This window comes from Eurytemora carolleeae, unplaced genomic scaffold, assembly GCF_000591075.1.
Source record: "Eurytemora carolleeae unplaced genomic scaffold, Eaff_2.0 scaffold1176, whole genome shotgun sequence".
Classification (NCBI taxonomy): domain Eukaryota; kingdom Metazoa; phylum Arthropoda; class Copepoda; order Calanoida; family Temoridae; genus Eurytemora; species Eurytemora carolleeae.
In genome coordinates this window covers 90,363-108,913 of record NW_019397372.1, presented here as the reverse complement: position 1 = coordinate 108,913, position 18,551 = coordinate 90,363, and the positions used below count along the sequence as shown (strand labels likewise).

Here is an 18,551-nt window from a genome sequence, read left to right as displayed (position 1 = left end):
GGGGTTACCACAAAATTGTCAATTATTGGCAATAAATTCATTTCGTATTCATATCTTTATTCAACTACAAAGCACGAGATAAAAGAAATAAAAAATCACAATTTACTATGTAGTTTGGTCCCGCCTAACCAGAGTAGGTTGTTTTAATTGGTTGGCCCAAAAATTGGTAATATTTATCATTGCGCTATTTTCAGAAATTAATTAGTTCCGATGACCCTGATAAGAAGTTAGATGTAGATCTTGATGATTTTGATGATGTTGAGGGCAAAAAGGACGTTGATATGGAAGACGCTGAGGAGCTCCAGGAGTTTGATCCAACTCAGGTGAAACTCAGGAGGATTGATTGATTGATTGATTTAAAGGTTAATTGATTAGAGGGGTTAAAGACTTAATATGAAGTGACCCTCCATTAATAAAAAAGTGTACGTTTTGAATCGTACATACCACTTTACAGGGATGAATATTTTTAAGAATCCCCCCCCCCCCCTCGGGGAAATAATTTTTGAAGATGGGGGGGACATAAAAGGGAAAGTTTATCATCCTTTTTCATACTTTTTATCCGAACTTTTGTTTATTTTCCCCTAAAAATACCTTACTTCTTGGGGGAAAATGATACTCAAAAGGGGGGGGAATGTTTTTTTGAAAAATATACACCTCTGTAAATTATATCGTGCATGAAACTCCATAAAGAAATGATCACTTAAAATATCTTCGAAATTCCCTTTCAGATTGACAAATTACGTTTGTTGAAACCCTTGGTCAAANAAGAGCTTATACAGATCCTTTCCGTTATAGCTCCCAGATATAAAACATTATGGTTGATAAATTTACAGAATAATTTAATAATTTTTCCCTGACTTCATTTAACCTAATTCATAGAAGATAGTGGTGCAGCGAATAATGATTTTTATTATATTTAGGTTTATATTGACGGAGAATTGCTGCCGTTTCTTCAATGCAGGAAATCATACTCATTTATTTTCAGTCAAGAATTAGTTTTTAATGATTGATTGATTTTAAATATTTTCTAAACGTATTTTCAAAAGGGAATTTACCGCATGTATTTTTCCCCTTGAACTTTTCATGAAGTATCAATAGACATTTAAGTCGGATTTTTGTACAGTTTAAGGATTAATTTATTTATCAATTAATGAGGAAGTAGAATGTTAAAAATTTCTGTTCTTATTTTAATCAATAAATGATTAATTGATCAGTTAATAGATTGAGTATTTGAGTTTTAGGTTCTTTTTTAAGTTTCATATGAAATTTAGCAATTGATTAATTGATTAATTGATAAATGACTATGAGATGCAGGGGTATAATAAACTATAAAGAATGCCAAGCTCTGTTTAAGCTGTCTAGAAATTTATTACTTGATTGATTGATTGATTGATTGATTGATTGATTGATTGATTGATTGATTGACCAGTAAGCGCTGCAGGGGCAGAAATGAAGAATGTTAGGTTTTGTTAAAGCTGCCTAGAAATCTACTGACCGACTGTCTGATTGCCTGATTGATTAATTGATTAATAGATAGATAGATTGATTTATTGATTGATTGATTGATTGATTTATTGATTGATGACTAATTAAGTATGGATGCAGGGGCAGGAATGGAGAATGCCAAGCTGTGTTTAAGCTGCCTAGAAATGACAAGAGAAATCTTGCGCTTACTAATCATCTGAAATCTCACCAAAAGGAAGAAAACATGACTGACGATAAGGTAAAGAAGACAGACAGACAGATAGACAATAATTTTTGTGTAGTCCATATCGCCCTGAAGGTAGTGGGGTTCCACTGTAGGTTACCTTTCAGATTTACACTTGATTTGATTTGATTTTTTAACAGGAAATACGAAAATTATTTTATTTTTGAATTCAAGAACTGGAAAGTTAAAGAACAGTTTTATTAATTAGCAGGTAAACAGAAACAATATTGGTTCTGTATACATGAAGAAAATTTAATTTTTTGAATAGAAAAACAGGAAAGTCAAAAAACATTTTTATTAATCAACAGGAACAGGAAAATGTGAAAGTTAGCTACAGTTTTCTATAAAAAGGAAACAGAAAAAGATGTAGCACAGAAAAACAGGAAAGAAGGAAGCTATGTAAAGTTTAAAATAATGATGGAGAAAGCAGGAACAAATGATCTTGTTGAACAGGAGAACAGGAGGGATGAGAGAAAACAGGATGATGAGAGCAGGACCCTGGATCCTGGTCTTATTGAGAAACTAAAAAGCGAGCTAAGTGTACCACTTCAAAAAACAAGGTATTTTAAGGGATAGTGTAGGGTGTATAGGTAAATTCAAGTGATCCTATATAATGATGGGAAAGTTCGATTCACAACGCTTTTAAAAGCTTTTTCTGATCAAGAAGGAATGAGATATCTATTGTTTTCTTTTTGTAAATTGATAGTGTAAGCACTATACACTAGCTAAAAAAATTACGTTATTGATAAAGATAAGGGCTTTAAGGACAGCTTTGCAAATAATGAAATAATTAATAGAGTCAGATTGATTGATTTATTTATTTATTGATCTGTAAAAAGATTTATTTATTTTATCATTTATGTATTTATTGATGAATTGATTAGATCAAAGGCTACTGCAGAAGATGGGGTATCTAAGTTAGCACTAGAACAATTGATTCAGGTAAGATTTTTTGAAATGTGATGGTGCTAGATCAACTGACCAACTCTTGCTGGGTCGACCGTCCAACTTACAATCTGCCTGCCAACCTAGAGAAAAGACAGCAGTATCTCTATAGAAATGTTTTAGTTTACTAAGCACAAAAAGTGTCTATATATCACTTTGCCTAGAAAAAATCACTTTAATTATAACTGGAAATGTTTGTCTTTAAATTATTTACTGATAATTTAAACTTCCATTCTAAAAGACTCCCATTTTACTGCCATTTTAATGCCATTTTAAAAATGTCTATATATCACTAACCAAGAAAATCACTTTACTTTTCACTGGAAATGTTTGTCTTTAAATTATTCACTGATAATTTAGACTTCCATTCAAAAAGTTTTCAGTATTTAATTAGAAGGAGAACTGAAAACTCCTATCAGAGCTATATCTAAACTAAAGCTGACACAGCTAACAGTCTCTTGATTCACTTCGCCGGGAGAGATCGATTAAAACCGGTGCACGCTGGCACCCTGGACTGCCATTCTCTCTGAAACCTCTTTTAGAAGTGAATTAAGCAATATAAGCTTGGTCGTTTTAGTTTTGTTGTAGATGTTGAACTCGACTAGGCAAATACAAAAATCTAAACATTGTAAAAGTTTTTTTTAAAATATCTTCTAAATGAATATAGATATTACTTTTAGATAATTTTTAGGTAACAGGCAGCCTGACCTTTTAGTATCTTAACTCCAATCATGAAATGCAGTGATTAAATTGGCGAATTAGATCTAAGATTCGGCTTTTATAAACTATGCTATGTTTCTCAGTTTTTGAAATTTAGTTTAAGCCAATGCACATGACGTGAAACCCCGATTGATGTCGAAAACTGTGCTAAAAAAAGATTTTACGGTGATTACCAATTGAGATGGTGGAGATTACCAATTGAGGAGCTCGCATGCCGCAAAATACGTTTTGGTTAGCTGTGATTACCAATTGAGGGCTTCTGCACTCCCCCCTCCTTAAACATTACTTTCAATCCTAAAACAATTTTTAGCACAAGATACTTAAATTAGTTTTCGAGAGGACGTCTCTACAGTTTATAAGATTTGAAATGAATGAATTTACTTTTTCAAGAGTTTATACAGGGTTACCTATAAAGGAGGAGACTCTAAAGTCGACTGTAAGGAACTGTTTCAGTCTTTTTCATTGCTTTTATATCTTTTATATCTTTACAAAATAATCGGATATTTCTTTACAAAACTACTTTTAAGGCTGATGACCAAACTTGACTTTAAACCGTCGAATGGTCGTCATTGAAGTCTCATCCTTTGTGATTAACCCTGTAGAGTGTAGATGGATAACTGATATTAGGCATGTATGTACTCTCCCAGATGAAAACAAGAAAAATGAGAAAATTCTCTCAAAACCCCTTGTACAAGAGCTTATTAATACAAAGGTATATATATTATCCTACCTACCTACCTACCTACCTACTTACCTACTTACTTACCTATCTACCTACCTATCTACCTACCTACCTACCTACCTACCTACCTACCTACCTACCTACCTACCTACCTACCTACCTACCTACCTACCTACCTACCTACCTACCTACCTACCTACCTACCTACCTACCTACCTACCTACTTACCTACTTACCTATCTACCTCCCTACCTACCTACCTACCTACCTACCTAGTCTGCCCGTGTATGCCTGGAGGATCTGGAAGCTAAGTATGAGAAGAAACTGAAGGATGTTGGATCTATCTATCATAGGGTTCATGTCGATACTATACCAACAGAATACATTTGCTGCAGGTATTTATAGATTCATTCATTTACTGATTCATTCATTTACTGATTCATCCTTCTATTCATTCATCCCTTCATTCATCCTTTCATTCATCCTTTCATTCATCCTTTCATTAAATCATTCATCCTTTCATTCATTCGTTAATTCATTCATTTAATATATTTATTCATGGATTTATTCATACATATACCGTACTTATCAAAAAATATTTATCAAGGCACTGTGAGAAGGTTTATATAATGTCTGGAACGCGCACGCATATAAACCTGGTTCGGAAGATAGAGATGCACGACTGCTATATTAAGCACGCTCGCCATGCAAACATGAATCTTCAGGACCCGCAGGTAGGCTGAATGCGCATGTGTGTATGGTCATTGGTCATACAGTTGTACTACGGGTATGTGTGTACGGTCAATACAGTTGTACAACGGACATGTGTGTACGGTCAGAACAGTTGTACAGCGGGCATGTATTTTCGGTAAAAACAGTTGTACAATAGGAATATGTGTTCTGTCAAAACAGTTTTACAATAGATATGTGTTTTCGGTGAAAACAGTTGTACAACAGATATGTGTGTTCGGTTAAAACAGTGTTACAACGGTCATCTGTGTGTACGGTCAATACAGTTGTACATCAGGGATGTGTGTACGGTCAAAACAGTGTTACAACGGGCATGGGTTAACGGTCAAAACAGTTTTTCCACGCGCATGTATATTCGGTCAAAACAGTTGGACCGCCCACCTGTGAATGTAATTATATAGTGGGAAACTAATAGAACTGAGGCTCACATCTAACTTAAAAATATCAAATTTTTATTATTTTAGGATGAGAAAGATCTTAAAATAATTCTGCTTCTTNGTTGATTTGTTGATTTGTTGAATAATAAATTAATTGATTTGTTGATTTTTTGTTTGTTGATTTGTTGATTCGTTGATCACTTGATCCCTTGATCCCTTGATCCATCGATTCGTTGATTTGTTGATTCGCTGATTTGTTGATTCGTAGAACTGTTGATTCGTTGATTCGTAGAACTGCTGATTCGTTGATTAATTTTTTTTACCTTTCAATGCCTTACATCTTTATTTTTTATATTCATTCATAAGTTTAACCTTTCTTATGTTTAATGGATTGATTGATTGATTGTTATTTCAGTGTTTGAAATTTATTCCGATCTCTGCTCTAAACTTTAATGATGAGCGTCTGCATCGTTGTCATAAACTTAAATCCACAGATCATAGAATCCGAGCTCAGGTCAGTTTTATTTGCTGAACTTAAGTTCTAGTTTAAAGAACTTAAATTCTAGCTTCAGTGCTTAGGTTCTGCGGAAGTTCTGTTTTTTAACGATGAAAGTCTTCCTCGTTGTCGTAAACACCACAGATCATAGAATTAGAGCTCTGAGTCCGAATTTAATGAATTTGAACCGCATCTCAAATTCGCTAAAAACCGATTTTAACTGAGCGCCGGCATAAATCTTGAAAAATTGGATACAGTTTAAAGTGTAACCAACCAAATTTAAGCCGCGGGTTCAAACTCTTTAATTTTGGCCTCTGGTCCGTTTAATTTATCACAACTTAAGTTATACTTTACGGAGAAAAAATAATTGACAATAATAAATTTTCCGTTAAAATAAAAAGGATATCTCATTCATGCTTGATCAGACAAATACCATTGGGTACCATTGTGAATCGGACATTCCACTGTTTAAATGGAGGATCACTTATAATTATGTTTACGGTTTCAATTAAAATCTTTCAATATGAGATGAGAGTATTGATTCCTGCTAATTGTATTAAAGAATTTTTATCAAAAATAATGTAAAAACTTTTATTTTTAAAATTTTGTTTAGGGGAAGAGGACAACGGATTGTGATAAATGTTCACAAACTTTTAATTCAGAACATTTCTTGGAAATTCACAGGTTCAAATATTATTCATTTAAGATTTAAATTGTTTTGAAAACCTTTTTAGAGATTGTTTTTTCATTTTTAAATAAAAGAAAATGATTTTCCTCACTGTAAGATATGGAATATAATTCTCCAATTGTAGGCTTTATAGTTTCTGAACTAGAGTGTTAAACGTGAAGTAAGGTCTCATTCCTTTATTTTTGAGGCTTGTGGAGAAACAAATTGTGCATCATAAAGCTATTTTTTTCACCCTTTGACCTTGACTTTGACTTTGACTTTGACCATGACCGCGTCCATGAATTAGACCTTTACCTTGACCTTTACCTTGACCTTGACATTGACATTGACTTTTTCCTTGACCTTGATTTTGTCCTTGTCATTGACCTTGACCTGGAACATGACCTTAACATTATTCTAGGAGTTCCCAACTGAAAGATTAGCTAAGAAGCATGAGTTGAGTATTCATCATCCGGAAATCAGTAAAAAGTTCAAGTAAATAAATAATCATTATTATACAATTCTCCTCTTTTCAACCTTGAAAAGTTGCAATAAATATTTTATCTTTAATGGTATGTTGATGATGGTGCTTTGAATAAAAACCAGATTTCCTCATTATTTTGGTCTTAGATATCATTACTTTTTAGTTCTAAAGAAACTGCAGGCGTAACCTTCCTCTTGTCCATTTGTAATTTGGAAATTTTGAAAATTCGCCAAGAGAAATGTGCTGAATTTAATTTATTGTAATCCGTCTATATTGTAGGAATAGAAATTATACTTTCTTTGATTAGGTGTACCCAGAAAAACTGTGGAAAAGCTTTTCATGACTCAAGCAAACTCCGTCTTCATGCACAAACGGTAATGCAATGTTTTTAGGTAAAACGTAGAATAATCAGCTATTAAGATTTCATTTCGATTTATCTCAGACGGTTATAATTCTATTTTACTTATGATTGATTTTAAGAGAGTTTTAATTTGAAGTGGCAACAGAGCCCGTTGTATGATTAAAAATTAATGAGATATTCTTATTTTTCTAGCTTAAATTTGTTATTTTAAAATGTGGTTACGTTTACAGTATATATGGGGGGCCAGAGTCAGAATTAAAATCCGCCAAAAACTGGTTTCAATTGAATCTTGAATCCTTGAAAACAATTTCAAGTGGAACCAACCATATTTGAGCTGCGTTTAAATTTAAGCCGTGGCTCAAATGCTTTAAATGCGGATCTCTTGATTGAAAGGGTGATTTTGATTAATTGATTTTCAGCATTCTTCTGGAGAGAAGCCGTATGTATGTGATCAGTGTGGAAAAGGATTTAATTGGATCGGATCATTCCAGGTAATGTTTGTGCAAATGTTGTAATTTTTGTGAAAATNCCAATATGGTGATGTTTGTGAAAATGTGGCAATGTTTGTGCAAATGTTGTAATGTTTGTGCAAATATGGTAATGTTGAGGAAATTTGGTAATGCACGAGCACGAGGGAAACCGGAAGTATAAAATATGAATATTCAGTACCACAGGAATATGCACGAGGGTAACCGGAAGTATAAAATATGAATGGTCAGGACCACAGGAATATGCACGAAGGAAACCGGAAGTATAAAATATTAATATTCAGGACCACAGGGATATGCACGAGGGTAACCGGAAGTATAAAATATGAATGTTCAGGACCACAGGACTATGCACGAGGGTAACCGGGAGTATAAAATATAAATATTCAGGACCACAGGACAGGGATATGCACGAGGGTAACCGGAAGTATAAAATATAAATATTCAGGACCACAGGGATATGCACGAGGGTAACCGGAAGTATAAAATATGAATATTCAGGACCACAGGGATATGCACGAGGGTAACCGGAAGTATAAAATATGAATATTCAGGACCACTGGGATATGCACGAGGGTAACCGAAAGTATAAAATATAAATATTCAGGACCACAGGGATATGCACGAGGGTAACCGGAAGTTTGCTTGTGATTTCTGTAATAAACGGTTTACTAAACGGAATACTTTAAATAATCACAGAAGGCTTCACACAGGTAATAACAACCTTTAAAGGAAATGTAGACGTAATTTCAGGTGACTTTTCTATTAAGTGGCATGTCCGATTCTTAACGCTACCCTTGAAAAGCGTTTTCTGATCCTGAATTCATGAGGTATCCATCATGCTTTATGACTTGTATTTCTGCTTTAAAACATTGGAGGAAATTGTACGAATTGAAGCTACAGAGCGTCCCATATCATATTAGATTATCTCCAATTTTTAACGCCAAAATACACAAATAATACTTGAAAAATCTAGCATTTTCTGCAGCAAAAAAATTTCTATTAGCCTTATTAAATTTTTCAAAATAATTCATTCTTCTTACATTTTCTAATTTGTCCCCCAAGTCGTAATTTAAACCCATTGACGCGGTCTAATTTGATGTGGGACACCCTGTAGAAAAACGACGATATCTCCACGTTATTTATCAGATAAAGGAGTGAAGAGTACCATTGTGATTCATGCATATCCTTGTTTAATCAGATGGTCATTTAATATTACAACGATTGCATTTGACCTTTAATTCAACAATCTTATAACTAGGAATTTTTTCATTTAAAACGCAAAAAGTAAAAAAAAGAGAATAACCGAAATTTCTGTTTAATTGGTTAAATTATGATCGAAAGTCACGGCTTACTGAGACAAGGACCGACGTAATACCTTCTGTATAATCCTACAATCATATTTATATTGTTCGAATTTAATTTCAATTCATTCTAAATTTTTTTTTATATTTTTAAGGTGAGCGGCCCTTCCTATGCCCGGCACAAGGTTGTGGGCTGACTTTTGTGCAGCGCACAGCTTGTAAATCCCACGCGCGGAAAAAGCACGGAATCAATATAACAGTATATACTAGGTTAGCATATTTTTTATTCACAGTAAACTTCTAGATAAGTCTTAATGCCGGTGTAGTGTATGGGGACAGCTCCCTTGCATGGGGCGGACTCCCGTAAAGTTTTAACCATTTCAACACAATTTTAGACAATACGCATTTAGTTCTTAAATGTATTTTATAGGGGTAAAGGCAAAGTTATTTCCTCTTGAATGTCGTCTTNATTCAAGATTAAATTAACAGCACACATATTTAGGGTCAAACAGTACAAATATTCAAGATTAAATTAACAGCACACATATTTAGGGTCAAACAGTACAAATATTCAAGATTAAATTAACAGCACACATATTTAGGGTCAAACAGTACAAATATTCAAGATTAAATTAACAGCACACATATTTAGGGTCAAACAGTACAAATATTCAAGATTAAATTAACAGCACACATATTTAGGGTCAAACAGTACAAATATTCAAGATTAAATTAACAGCACACATATTTAGGGTCAAACAGTACAAATATTCAAGATTAAATTAACAGCACACATATTTAGGGTCAAACAGTACAAATATTCAAGATTAAATTAACAGCACACATATTTAGGGTCAAACAGTACAAATATTCAAGATTAAATTAACAGCACACATATTTAGGGTCAAACAGTACAAATATTCAAGATTAAATTAACAGCACACATATTTAGGGTCAAACAGTACAAATATTCAAGATTAAATTAACAGCACACATATTTAGGGTCAAACAGTACAAATATTCAAGATTAAATTAACAGCACACATATTTAGGGTCAAACAGTACAAATATTCAAGATTAAATTAACAGCACACATATTTAGGGTCAAACAGTACAAATATTCAAGATTAAATTAACAGCACACATATTTAGGGTCAAACAGTACAAATATTCAAGATTAAATTAACAGCACACATATTTAGGGTCAAACAGTACAAATATTCAAGATTAAATTAACAGCACACATATTTAGGGTCAAACAGTACAAATATTCAAGATTAAATTAACAGCACACATATTTAGGGTCAAACAGTACAAATATTCAAGATTAAATTAACAGCACACATATTTAGGGTCAAACAGTACAAATATTCAAGATTAAATTAACAGCACACATATTTAGGGTCAAACAGTACAAATATTCAAGATTAAATTAACAGCACACATATTTAGGGTCAAACAGTACAAATATTCAAGATTAAATTAACAGCACACATATTTAGGGTCAAACAGTACAAATATTCAAGATTAAATTAACAGCACACATATTTAGGGTCAAACAGTACAAATATTCAAGATTAAATTAACAGCACACATATTTAGGGTCAAACAGTACAAATATTCAAGATTAAATTAACAGCACACATATTTAGGGTCAAACAGTACAAATATTCAAGATTAAATTAACAGCACACATATTTAGGGTCAAACAGTACAAATTGCTCAGCTACCTCAAGGCCAATATGTTCAAATCATCCATCCTATGCAAGCTCAGGTATTTAATTATTTGTTATTGTTTTTTATAGTTTTTTAATGTTTGTTATCGTTTAATATTGTTCGTTATCGTTTAATATTGTTCGTTATCGTTTAATATTGTTCGTTATTGTTCGTTATTGTTTATTTTTTTTGTTAATATTGTTTGTTACTGTTTGTTAATGGTTGTTATTGTTCGTAATTGTTTATTTTTTGTTATTGGTTGTTATTTTTTTTCATTGTTTTTCTATTGTTTGTTAATGTTTGTCATTGTTTGTTATTGTGTGTTTTTTGTGTTATTGTTCATTATTGTTTGTTATCGTTTGTTATTGTTTATTATTGTTTGCTATTGTTTGTTATTGTTAGTTTTCAAATTTTTGAACACTGCTTAAAACATTCCCATGTGGTTTTACCAAGTTCTATAAAATAAATCAGTCAACGGGTTTATGAGTTATCAGAGATTACTACTTTTCCAACCGGTTTGCCCAATAAGGACCAGACTTCAGAGACGACTGTACAAAATTTTGTTCTGTATATTCCCATATATTCATACCTGCCTGCAACTATAAACTTCTTTCTTTCTTTAAAAATCATTGAACAGGATATTAATCGACTTTATTCGAAGCAGAAGACTAAATTTAACCTTGGAATCGTCATATTTCAAGAGCTTTAGGTCGTCTTTACAGTCTCATTATTTGTGGGTAAACCTGTATAAAGAAGATTAATATTCTCCAATATTCTAGATCCATCACGAATCTGAAGGAAGTAGCGTGGATAAATCTCAACCCAGTCCCAAGCAGAGATAGTTAAATTGTATCAGACATAAATGGGACTGTATCAGCGTGTTTTCAAGTGATCTTTAGTTCAAAGATGACAATGCCCGATTAGCAACGATACAATTAAACCTTTATCTGATCAATAATGTTGAAGATTTTCTCACTTTTTAGGTTTTAAATGTTTAATTCTGATAATTCCTATTCCCGCAGTAAACATGCGAAAATAGTTTTTAAAATGTAATGTTTGACATCTTATTCGATCAGACAAAGCTTTTAAAGGTACCTTTGAGAGAAGATGTTGCATGGAGGGTCACTTGAAACTACGCGTACAGTCCCTTTAATTAGTCCCTTTTAATACGTTCTCTTCTAAACAAACAAGATAAAGATAAGAATGTAAAAACGACTTCAAATTGGGTTAAACAGTACATTTCTAAACTTCAGGTAGGGGTTAAACAGTATATTTATTAAAGGTTTAACAGGACATACATTTAAGGTTAAACAACAGAGAACATGTGTTAAAGGCTAACATTACAAATATTAAAAGTTTAACCGTACAAAAATTATAGATTATATGAACAAACAGCACAAATATTTAAGATTAATTTAACAGCACACATACTTAGGGTCAAACAGTACAAATTGCTCAGCTACCTCAAGGCCAATATGTTCAAATCATCCATCCCATGCAAGCTCAGGTATTTAATTCTTTGTTATTGTTTTTTAATGTTTGTTATTGTTTACTAATGTTTGTTAATGGTTGTTATTGTTCGTTATTGTTTATTTTTTTTTGCTATTGTTCGTTATTGTTTTTATTGTTTCTCTATTGTTTTTATTGTTTGTTATTGTTTGTTATTTTTTATTATTGTTTGTTATTGTTTGTTATTGTGTGTTATTTTGTGTTATTGTTTATTATTGTTTGTTATCGTTTGTTAATGGTTTTTATTCTTTTTTATTGGTTTTTATTGTTTGTTATTGTTTGTTTTTGTTTGTTATTGTTTGTTATTGCTCGTTATTGTTTATTCTTTTTTGTTATTGTTTGTTATTGTGTGTTATTGTGTGTTAATGTTTGTTATTGTTTGTGTGTTTTATTGTTCATTAATCATTATTGTTTGTTATTGTTTGTTATTGTTTGTTATTGTGTGTTATTGTGTGTTAATGTTTGTTATTGTTTGTGTGTTTTATTGTTCATTAATCATTATTGTTGGTTATCGTTTGTTATTATTTATAATTGTTTGCTATTGTTTGTTATTGTTAGTTATCAAATTTTTAAACACTGCTTAAAACATTCCCATGTGGTTTTGGTAATACAAACAGACAAACATGCAGAGATTAATACTTTTCCAACCGGTTCGCCCACTAAGGACCAGAGATGACTGTGCGAAATTTTGTTCTGTCTATTCCCATATATTCATACTTCCCTGCAACTATTAACTACTTTCTTTCTTTAAAAATCATCGAACAGAGCTGAAAACTTTAGAATGGGATATCCTTAATCCCCATCTGTTAATTAATCTTGAGATTAATAACAAGAGGAGTACAAGCCATATTTAATCTGGAGATTAATAAAAAAGGAGATCAAGCATTGATCTTGATATCCACCATTCTAAAGTTTTCAGCTCAGGTCATTAATTGACTTTATTCAAAGCAGAAAACTCAATTTAACCTTGGAATCGTCATATTTTAAGAGCTTTAGGCCGTCTTTACAGGCTCATCATTTGTGGGTAACCCTGTATAAAGAAGATTAATATTCTCCAATATTCTAGATCCATCACGAATCTGAAGGAAGTAGCGTGGATAAATCTCAACCCAGTCCCAAGCATAGATAGTTAAAATTGTATCAGACATTAATGGGACTGTATAACTTGAAATTACGCGTACAGTCCCTTTAATTAGTTCCCTTTTAATACGTTCTCTTCTAAACAAACAAGATAAAGATAAGAATGTAAAAACGACTTCAAATAGTTACAAGAATTTTAAAACAACTAAGTTCTAGAGTTATTGTTGCAAGTTTTAAACCAACGCTCGGACATTGCTAATCTGATTGACAGTTGAAACTTTTGATTTGAAAGCAATTAAATGTACGTAATTTCATCATAATTTCACCTTTTTTAATTTGTGAAAACAGCTGACTAGCATTTTAAATGAGATTTAGAATAGATATTTTAAATGAGATTTAGAATAGATATTTTAAATGAGATTTAGAATAGATATTTTTTATTCTTTTGATTGGAAAAGCTATTAGATGTATCTCAAAGGATTTAACTTCTGTCAGATGTGGATTAGAGCTTACTGAATGGATTAACAAAAGACCTCTAATATTCAGTCGATATCAATGTTTTCACGTTTTTCCCAATCTTAGATGTTTGTTTACATGCCTGTCAACTGAAGGGTTGTTTACATTTCTCCAAGTTGCTTTGTTTACTTGGTTTTGTTTATTTTACTGCTACAAATATCTAAAACTTATGCAAATTGTAATTTCATGAATTTAAAATGACTACTTTCTCAAAGTAACTTAATTATGCATGTTATTATTATTTATGTTATTTATTAGTTATTTATTGTAGCGATATTTTAAAGATGAAAATTTGTATTCTCTTCCTTGTGAATCTCTTTTGGTAAATATTAATAACTTACAGGGGTGTATATAATTCCATATTTTGGATTCTTCCCCCCCCCTCTAAATTCTTTTTGAATTCGTTCCCCAAACTCGACAACTCAAAATACATAGACTAAACTCTTCTTAGATTTATTATAGTATCATCTAAAAAAAATTTACTTATTCTTACTTAATTAAACAGTAAAAAAGTCGACAGGGACATGAGACTGATTTTCTTGGTTCTTCCGTAGCTGTCCAAGAGTTGCAGACAGATCTGCAAACTTCAGTTTGGAGTATTGTCTGGAAAGTCTGGCGTTGTCCAACTTTCTTACAAAGGTCATCTCCTTCATAAACTCATCCCTGATTTCAGTGATGATTTTTTTTCTTTAAGATATGAAGAGGAGGAGCATTAAAAGCTATGATAAGCTCTCTTGAGAAAAAGCTTGATGTGAGGTTTCTTCCTTTATTGACTAGTATATACATGAGGGATCCCACACTTTCACAGTAGGCTTCAGTGTATGATTTGATATTAACATGTTCAAACAGGTCAAAGAATCTAGACTCTGCTGACAAACTTTGCCTATAATTCTTTTGGAACAGTTGATATAACACTTCCAAGGACTGCTGATCAGAATTTTGTTTAAATGTCAGGAATTGAATGTATGTCTGCAGAAGGCTGTCCTGAACTTCAAACTTCTTCTCCTGAAGTTTGTCTTCTAAAGATTTTCAACCAGCTCCTCTAGATGTACTCTGGTACTTGTTTCTAGCATGTCTTTATTGATGTTTCCAGCCCACTCTGTTCTATGAAAAGCCTCTACAGAAGCCTCTACAAGTTAAGTAGGTTTAAATCGTTTTTCCAGGGATGTAAAGATATCCTCACATACCTCACTAAGTTGCTTTTCAACTTTCTCAATAGAATTATCAGTCAAAGACATAACTGAAACCTCTTGCTCAGAAATATCCTGAGATGTTAGATGGTTGTTTTTGACTTTATCATCTACCCCTGATAACTTCAGATGGGATTATTATTCAGTGAATTCAAAAATTAAACAAATAGTTTTGCTCAAGAATTAAGATAAATTATAATTTTCGCGGTTTTAAAGTACTACTTCATGGTTTTAGAGGGTACTTAAGCATATTTCTGTTTTTTTTTTTGGCGTTTTTAAGAACTGTTCCTGATTTTCAGGGAGAATGTCTGAATCAGGATCTGCGCGGGAAACTCCCGAGAGACCTAAAAAGGTCACACCTAAATCTAAGGTAGGGTTTTTGAACATTGCCCATCTATCTATCTAAATATCTATTAATACATCAATCCATCTATCTATCTAAATATCTATTAATCCATCCATCCATCTATCTATCTAAATATCTATAATCCACCAATCCATCTATCTATCTAAATATCTATAATCCATCAATCCATCTATCTATCTAAATATCTATAATCCATCAATCCATCTATATTTCTATCTTTTCATTTATTTATCTAATCATCCATTTAGCTATTTATCTACCTATCTATCAGTTTCCATTAAATCACTGCTATCTTTATCCATATGTCCATCTTTCCAGATGTTCATTTTTCCATCTATCCATCTATCAATCGATCCATTTATTCATCTATTTATCAATCTATCTGTCCGTCTATCTGTTCATCCATCCATCCATCTATCCATCCACCTATCCACCTATCCATCCTTTTATCCATCTATCCATCTATCCATCCTTTTATCCATCTATCCATCTATCCATCCTTTTATCCATCCTTTCATCTATCCATCTATTTATTCATCTATCCATCTATCCATCTATTTATCCATCTATCCATCTATCTATCTATTTATCCATCTATCCATCTATTTATCCATCTATCTATCCATCTATCTAGGCTCTGGGAACCTCCTCTAAACGTATCCTGAAAGAACATTCAGAAATTACCCTAGATCCTCCTCCCAACTGTAGTGCTGGGCCCAAGGTAATCAAATTATCAATTGTTTAATTGTTTGATCAAGTTTATTGATCACGATTACTAGCTAAAGTGCCCGGCGTTGCATGTTTATCCATGGGTAAAAATTCAGCAAATTTGGTCCAGTCATTTGGCCAGCTATAGCTAACATATATATAAACAATAGATTTGACATCTGACTCATGGGTCAATTGAATTAAATATTTGATCATTTTTTTAAATTTTTTGTTGTTGATCAATTTATGCTTTATCATTTTGATTAATTCAATTTTATCAATTTTAATCAATTGTTTTCTAATTACCCCATCAATAGGTTGTATTTGATTTAAAGGGATTGTAGGGGTAATGTAAGAACACTTTATTTGTTGAGTGGTCTGTCTGATTCACAACGGTACTTGATGAAGAATGATTTAGATATCTTTATTTTCTAGTCTTAAATTGAGTGCCTAAATTTGTGACGTCATTCGCGGAAGTGGGTACAAAACGCTAATAAAAAAACGCCCAATAACAAAACAGCCAACAAAAATTACCATGCCCAATTGGGCTTTTTGTAATAAGGCGTTTTGTTGCATTGCACTGGGCTTTTAGTTTCGACATTGGGCGTTTTGTACCCACTCCCAATTTATTGTACGCACTTAAGTTTCCTGGCACTCTATTTTCAGCTTGAAAAAGTAGGATATCTTCGTGGTCGATGACCGGACTTCAAAATTATCTTTCTTCTTTATAAAGGAAGAGTCCTTTGAAAGTTGAATTACATATATAAAGATATGATTTTTATTAATGATTTATTTATTAATTGATTGATTGATTATTTTCAGAGTGACAATCTGTTTGAATGGATTGCTACGATCCTTGGTCCCCCTGGTTCTCCATATGAGGAAAAAACAACACAAAACAAAAATTTACCCATTTAAAAAATTCTTTTTATTTATTAGATCTTATTTTTTTCTTTTAGCAGGTCCAAGGATAAATTAAAGTACAAGGTGTTTTTAATCTCGTCAATTTTGAAACTTTGAAACTTTTTCATTTTTGTGATATTTTTGTTTTGAAAGTAGATATGGAAAGCTAATTATGGGTGGTTATTGAATTTTTTAAAGTCCGCGAAAAAAATCAATAAATATTTCAGTTCTCATATTTTCTTACTTCTATTGGCTACTTAGTACAGATTTCATATTTTCTTACTTTAAACCTCAGAAACTGTTGCAAATTTTCAACATATTTTTTTCACAACCTAGCACTGCCTATTAAACGGATACGCTGCAAATTCCAGCTCAAAAGCTTTAATAATGAGGGCACAGCGTACAAAAAAACCGGGCTCCAAACGCAGGGCTCTCTTGGTCATTGGGTTTTAGTGTTATAACAACATGGGCGGGAGTGGAGGCGACAGGGTTTTTGACGCTGCGCCCTCATTTATCGACTGATTTGACAGTAATTTGCAGTGAACCCTCTCTGTGACTAGGTCTAAGTTGCCGCAAGATTTTAAAAAGTTTAAAAGATCGGAGCATTATTATTGGTCTGCCCCTTAGTCAGAAGTTGAGCCGACGTCCGGCCGCTGAAAACTTTTAAAGTAATCAAAGCCAAGAATAAATAAAAAATTTTGATCTAAATGTTTCTACTATGAGACCCAGAAATCCAAGGAAATGTAAGACGACTTTTGACTCAAGTTTTTAGTTTTAAGTAGTTCAATGAACAATGAACATGAAACACTTCAAGTTACTGGAAAAAAAAGTATTTGCTCAATAATATCATTAAATAGACATAAGATTGCCGAAATATCGTCTTCTTATTCCATAGTTTTATAAATACCACTGTTGCAGAAGCATTTAGTGGTTTCCATTCATTTAAAAGAAACTTAGTCTTAAATTCAATATTTATTTCGAGAAATGATTGGTTCAGGGGAATATATCTTACCCCCTCTCTTGAAAGTTTCCCCTCAATTGTTAGGTTAATGTTTGTTAGGGGTTATTAGCTGAATTCGGGACAAAAAATGATTTCGAGGGGAGAAATTATAAACTTTAGAATAAAAAAAATCAGAATAGTGCCTCGAAAATCCTTCCCCACACCCCTAAGGGGCATTTGGAAAATATATACCCCTGTGTTTTGAGGCTTTTTTCTAGCATTAAATATACAATGTTGTTTTAACCCCAGGGAGGAGTCTTTCATCTCGATATATTGTTCTCTAGAGAGTATCCATTCAAACCACCCAGGGTAAGCATCACCATCAGATTAAGCTTAACTCGTTACTAATTGACGAGTTGAACTTGTTCTAATAAGTTAAACTCATTAAAAATTTACGTTTCCATGAGTTAATTAAATTAAACTCGTTACTTGAACGCTATGTTTAAGGTTAAACTCTATCCTATAGAGTTAAACTCGTTTATAATAAGTTAAATACATTTTGAATGTTTTAAAACTCGCTCCTAACAAGTTTAACTTGTTCCAAAGAAGTAAAACTCTTCCTAATAAATCAATTCATATC

General features: G+C 32.4%; 2 protein-coding genes and 4 long non-coding RNA genes across 7 annotated transcripts; all 6 read left to right on the top strand.

Moving 5' to 3' along the window:
* Window positions 1–1,605: 1,605 nt before the first annotated feature.
* Window positions 1,606–2,633, top strand: LOC111713836 (uncharacterized). The gene is made up of 3 exons (XR_002767804.1): window positions 1,606–1,723; window positions 2,162–2,268; window positions 2,593–2,633. It is a non-coding gene; the product is annotated as an uncharacterized LOC111713836 (long non-coding RNA).
* Window positions 2,634–3,917: 1,284 nt separating this feature from the next.
* Window positions 3,918–5,308, top strand: LOC111713830 (uncharacterized). The gene is made up of 4 exons (XM_023488786.1): window positions 3,918–4,085; window positions 4,332–4,450; window positions 4,663–4,789; window positions 5,270–5,308. The coding sequence occupies exons 1-4, from the start codon at window positions 3,933–3,935 to the stop codon at window positions 5,306–5,308; spliced, it is 438 nt and encodes a 145-aa protein (XP_023344554.1). The 5' UTR covers window positions 3,918–3,932.
* Window positions 5,309–6,750: 1,442 nt separating this feature from the next.
* On the top strand, window positions 6,751–9,217 carry LOC111713835 (uncharacterized). The gene is made up of 5 exons (XR_002767803.1): window positions 6,751–6,840; window positions 7,137–7,203; window positions 7,610–7,681; window positions 8,286–8,391; window positions 9,138–9,217. It is a non-coding gene; the product is annotated as an uncharacterized LOC111713835 (long non-coding RNA).
* Window positions 9,218–10,679: 1,462 nt separating this feature from the next.
* Window positions 10,680–11,923, top strand: LOC111713833 (uncharacterized). 2 transcript variants are annotated; one of them, XR_002767801.1, is made up of 3 exons: window positions 10,680–10,756; window positions 11,478–11,586; window positions 11,843–11,923. It is a non-coding gene; the product is annotated as an uncharacterized LOC111713833 (long non-coding RNA). The 2 variants fall into 2 exon arrangements; XR_002767800.1 differs by having other exon boundaries at window positions 11,819–11,915.
* Window positions 11,924–11,929: 6 nt separating this feature from the next.
* LOC111713831 (uncharacterized) lies at window positions 11,930–14,096 on the top strand. Its single transcript, XR_002767798.1, has 3 exons — window positions 11,930–11,951; window positions 12,134–12,205; window positions 13,274–14,096. It is a non-coding gene; the product is annotated as an uncharacterized LOC111713831 (long non-coding RNA).
* A 1,006-nt stretch (window positions 14,097–15,102) lies between these two features.
* LOC111713818 (ubiquitin-conjugating enzyme E2-24 kDa) lies at window positions 15,103–18,319 on the top strand. The gene is made up of 4 exons (XM_023488763.1): window positions 15,103–15,363; window positions 15,995–16,081; window positions 16,891–16,950; window positions 18,221–18,319. Exons 1-4 carry the CDS (start codon window positions 15,298–15,300, stop codon window positions 18,317–18,319), a joined length of 312 nt encoding a protein of 103 aa, XP_023344531.1. The 5' UTR covers window positions 15,103–15,297.
* The last annotated feature ends 232 nt before the right edge of the window (window positions 18,320–18,551 follow it).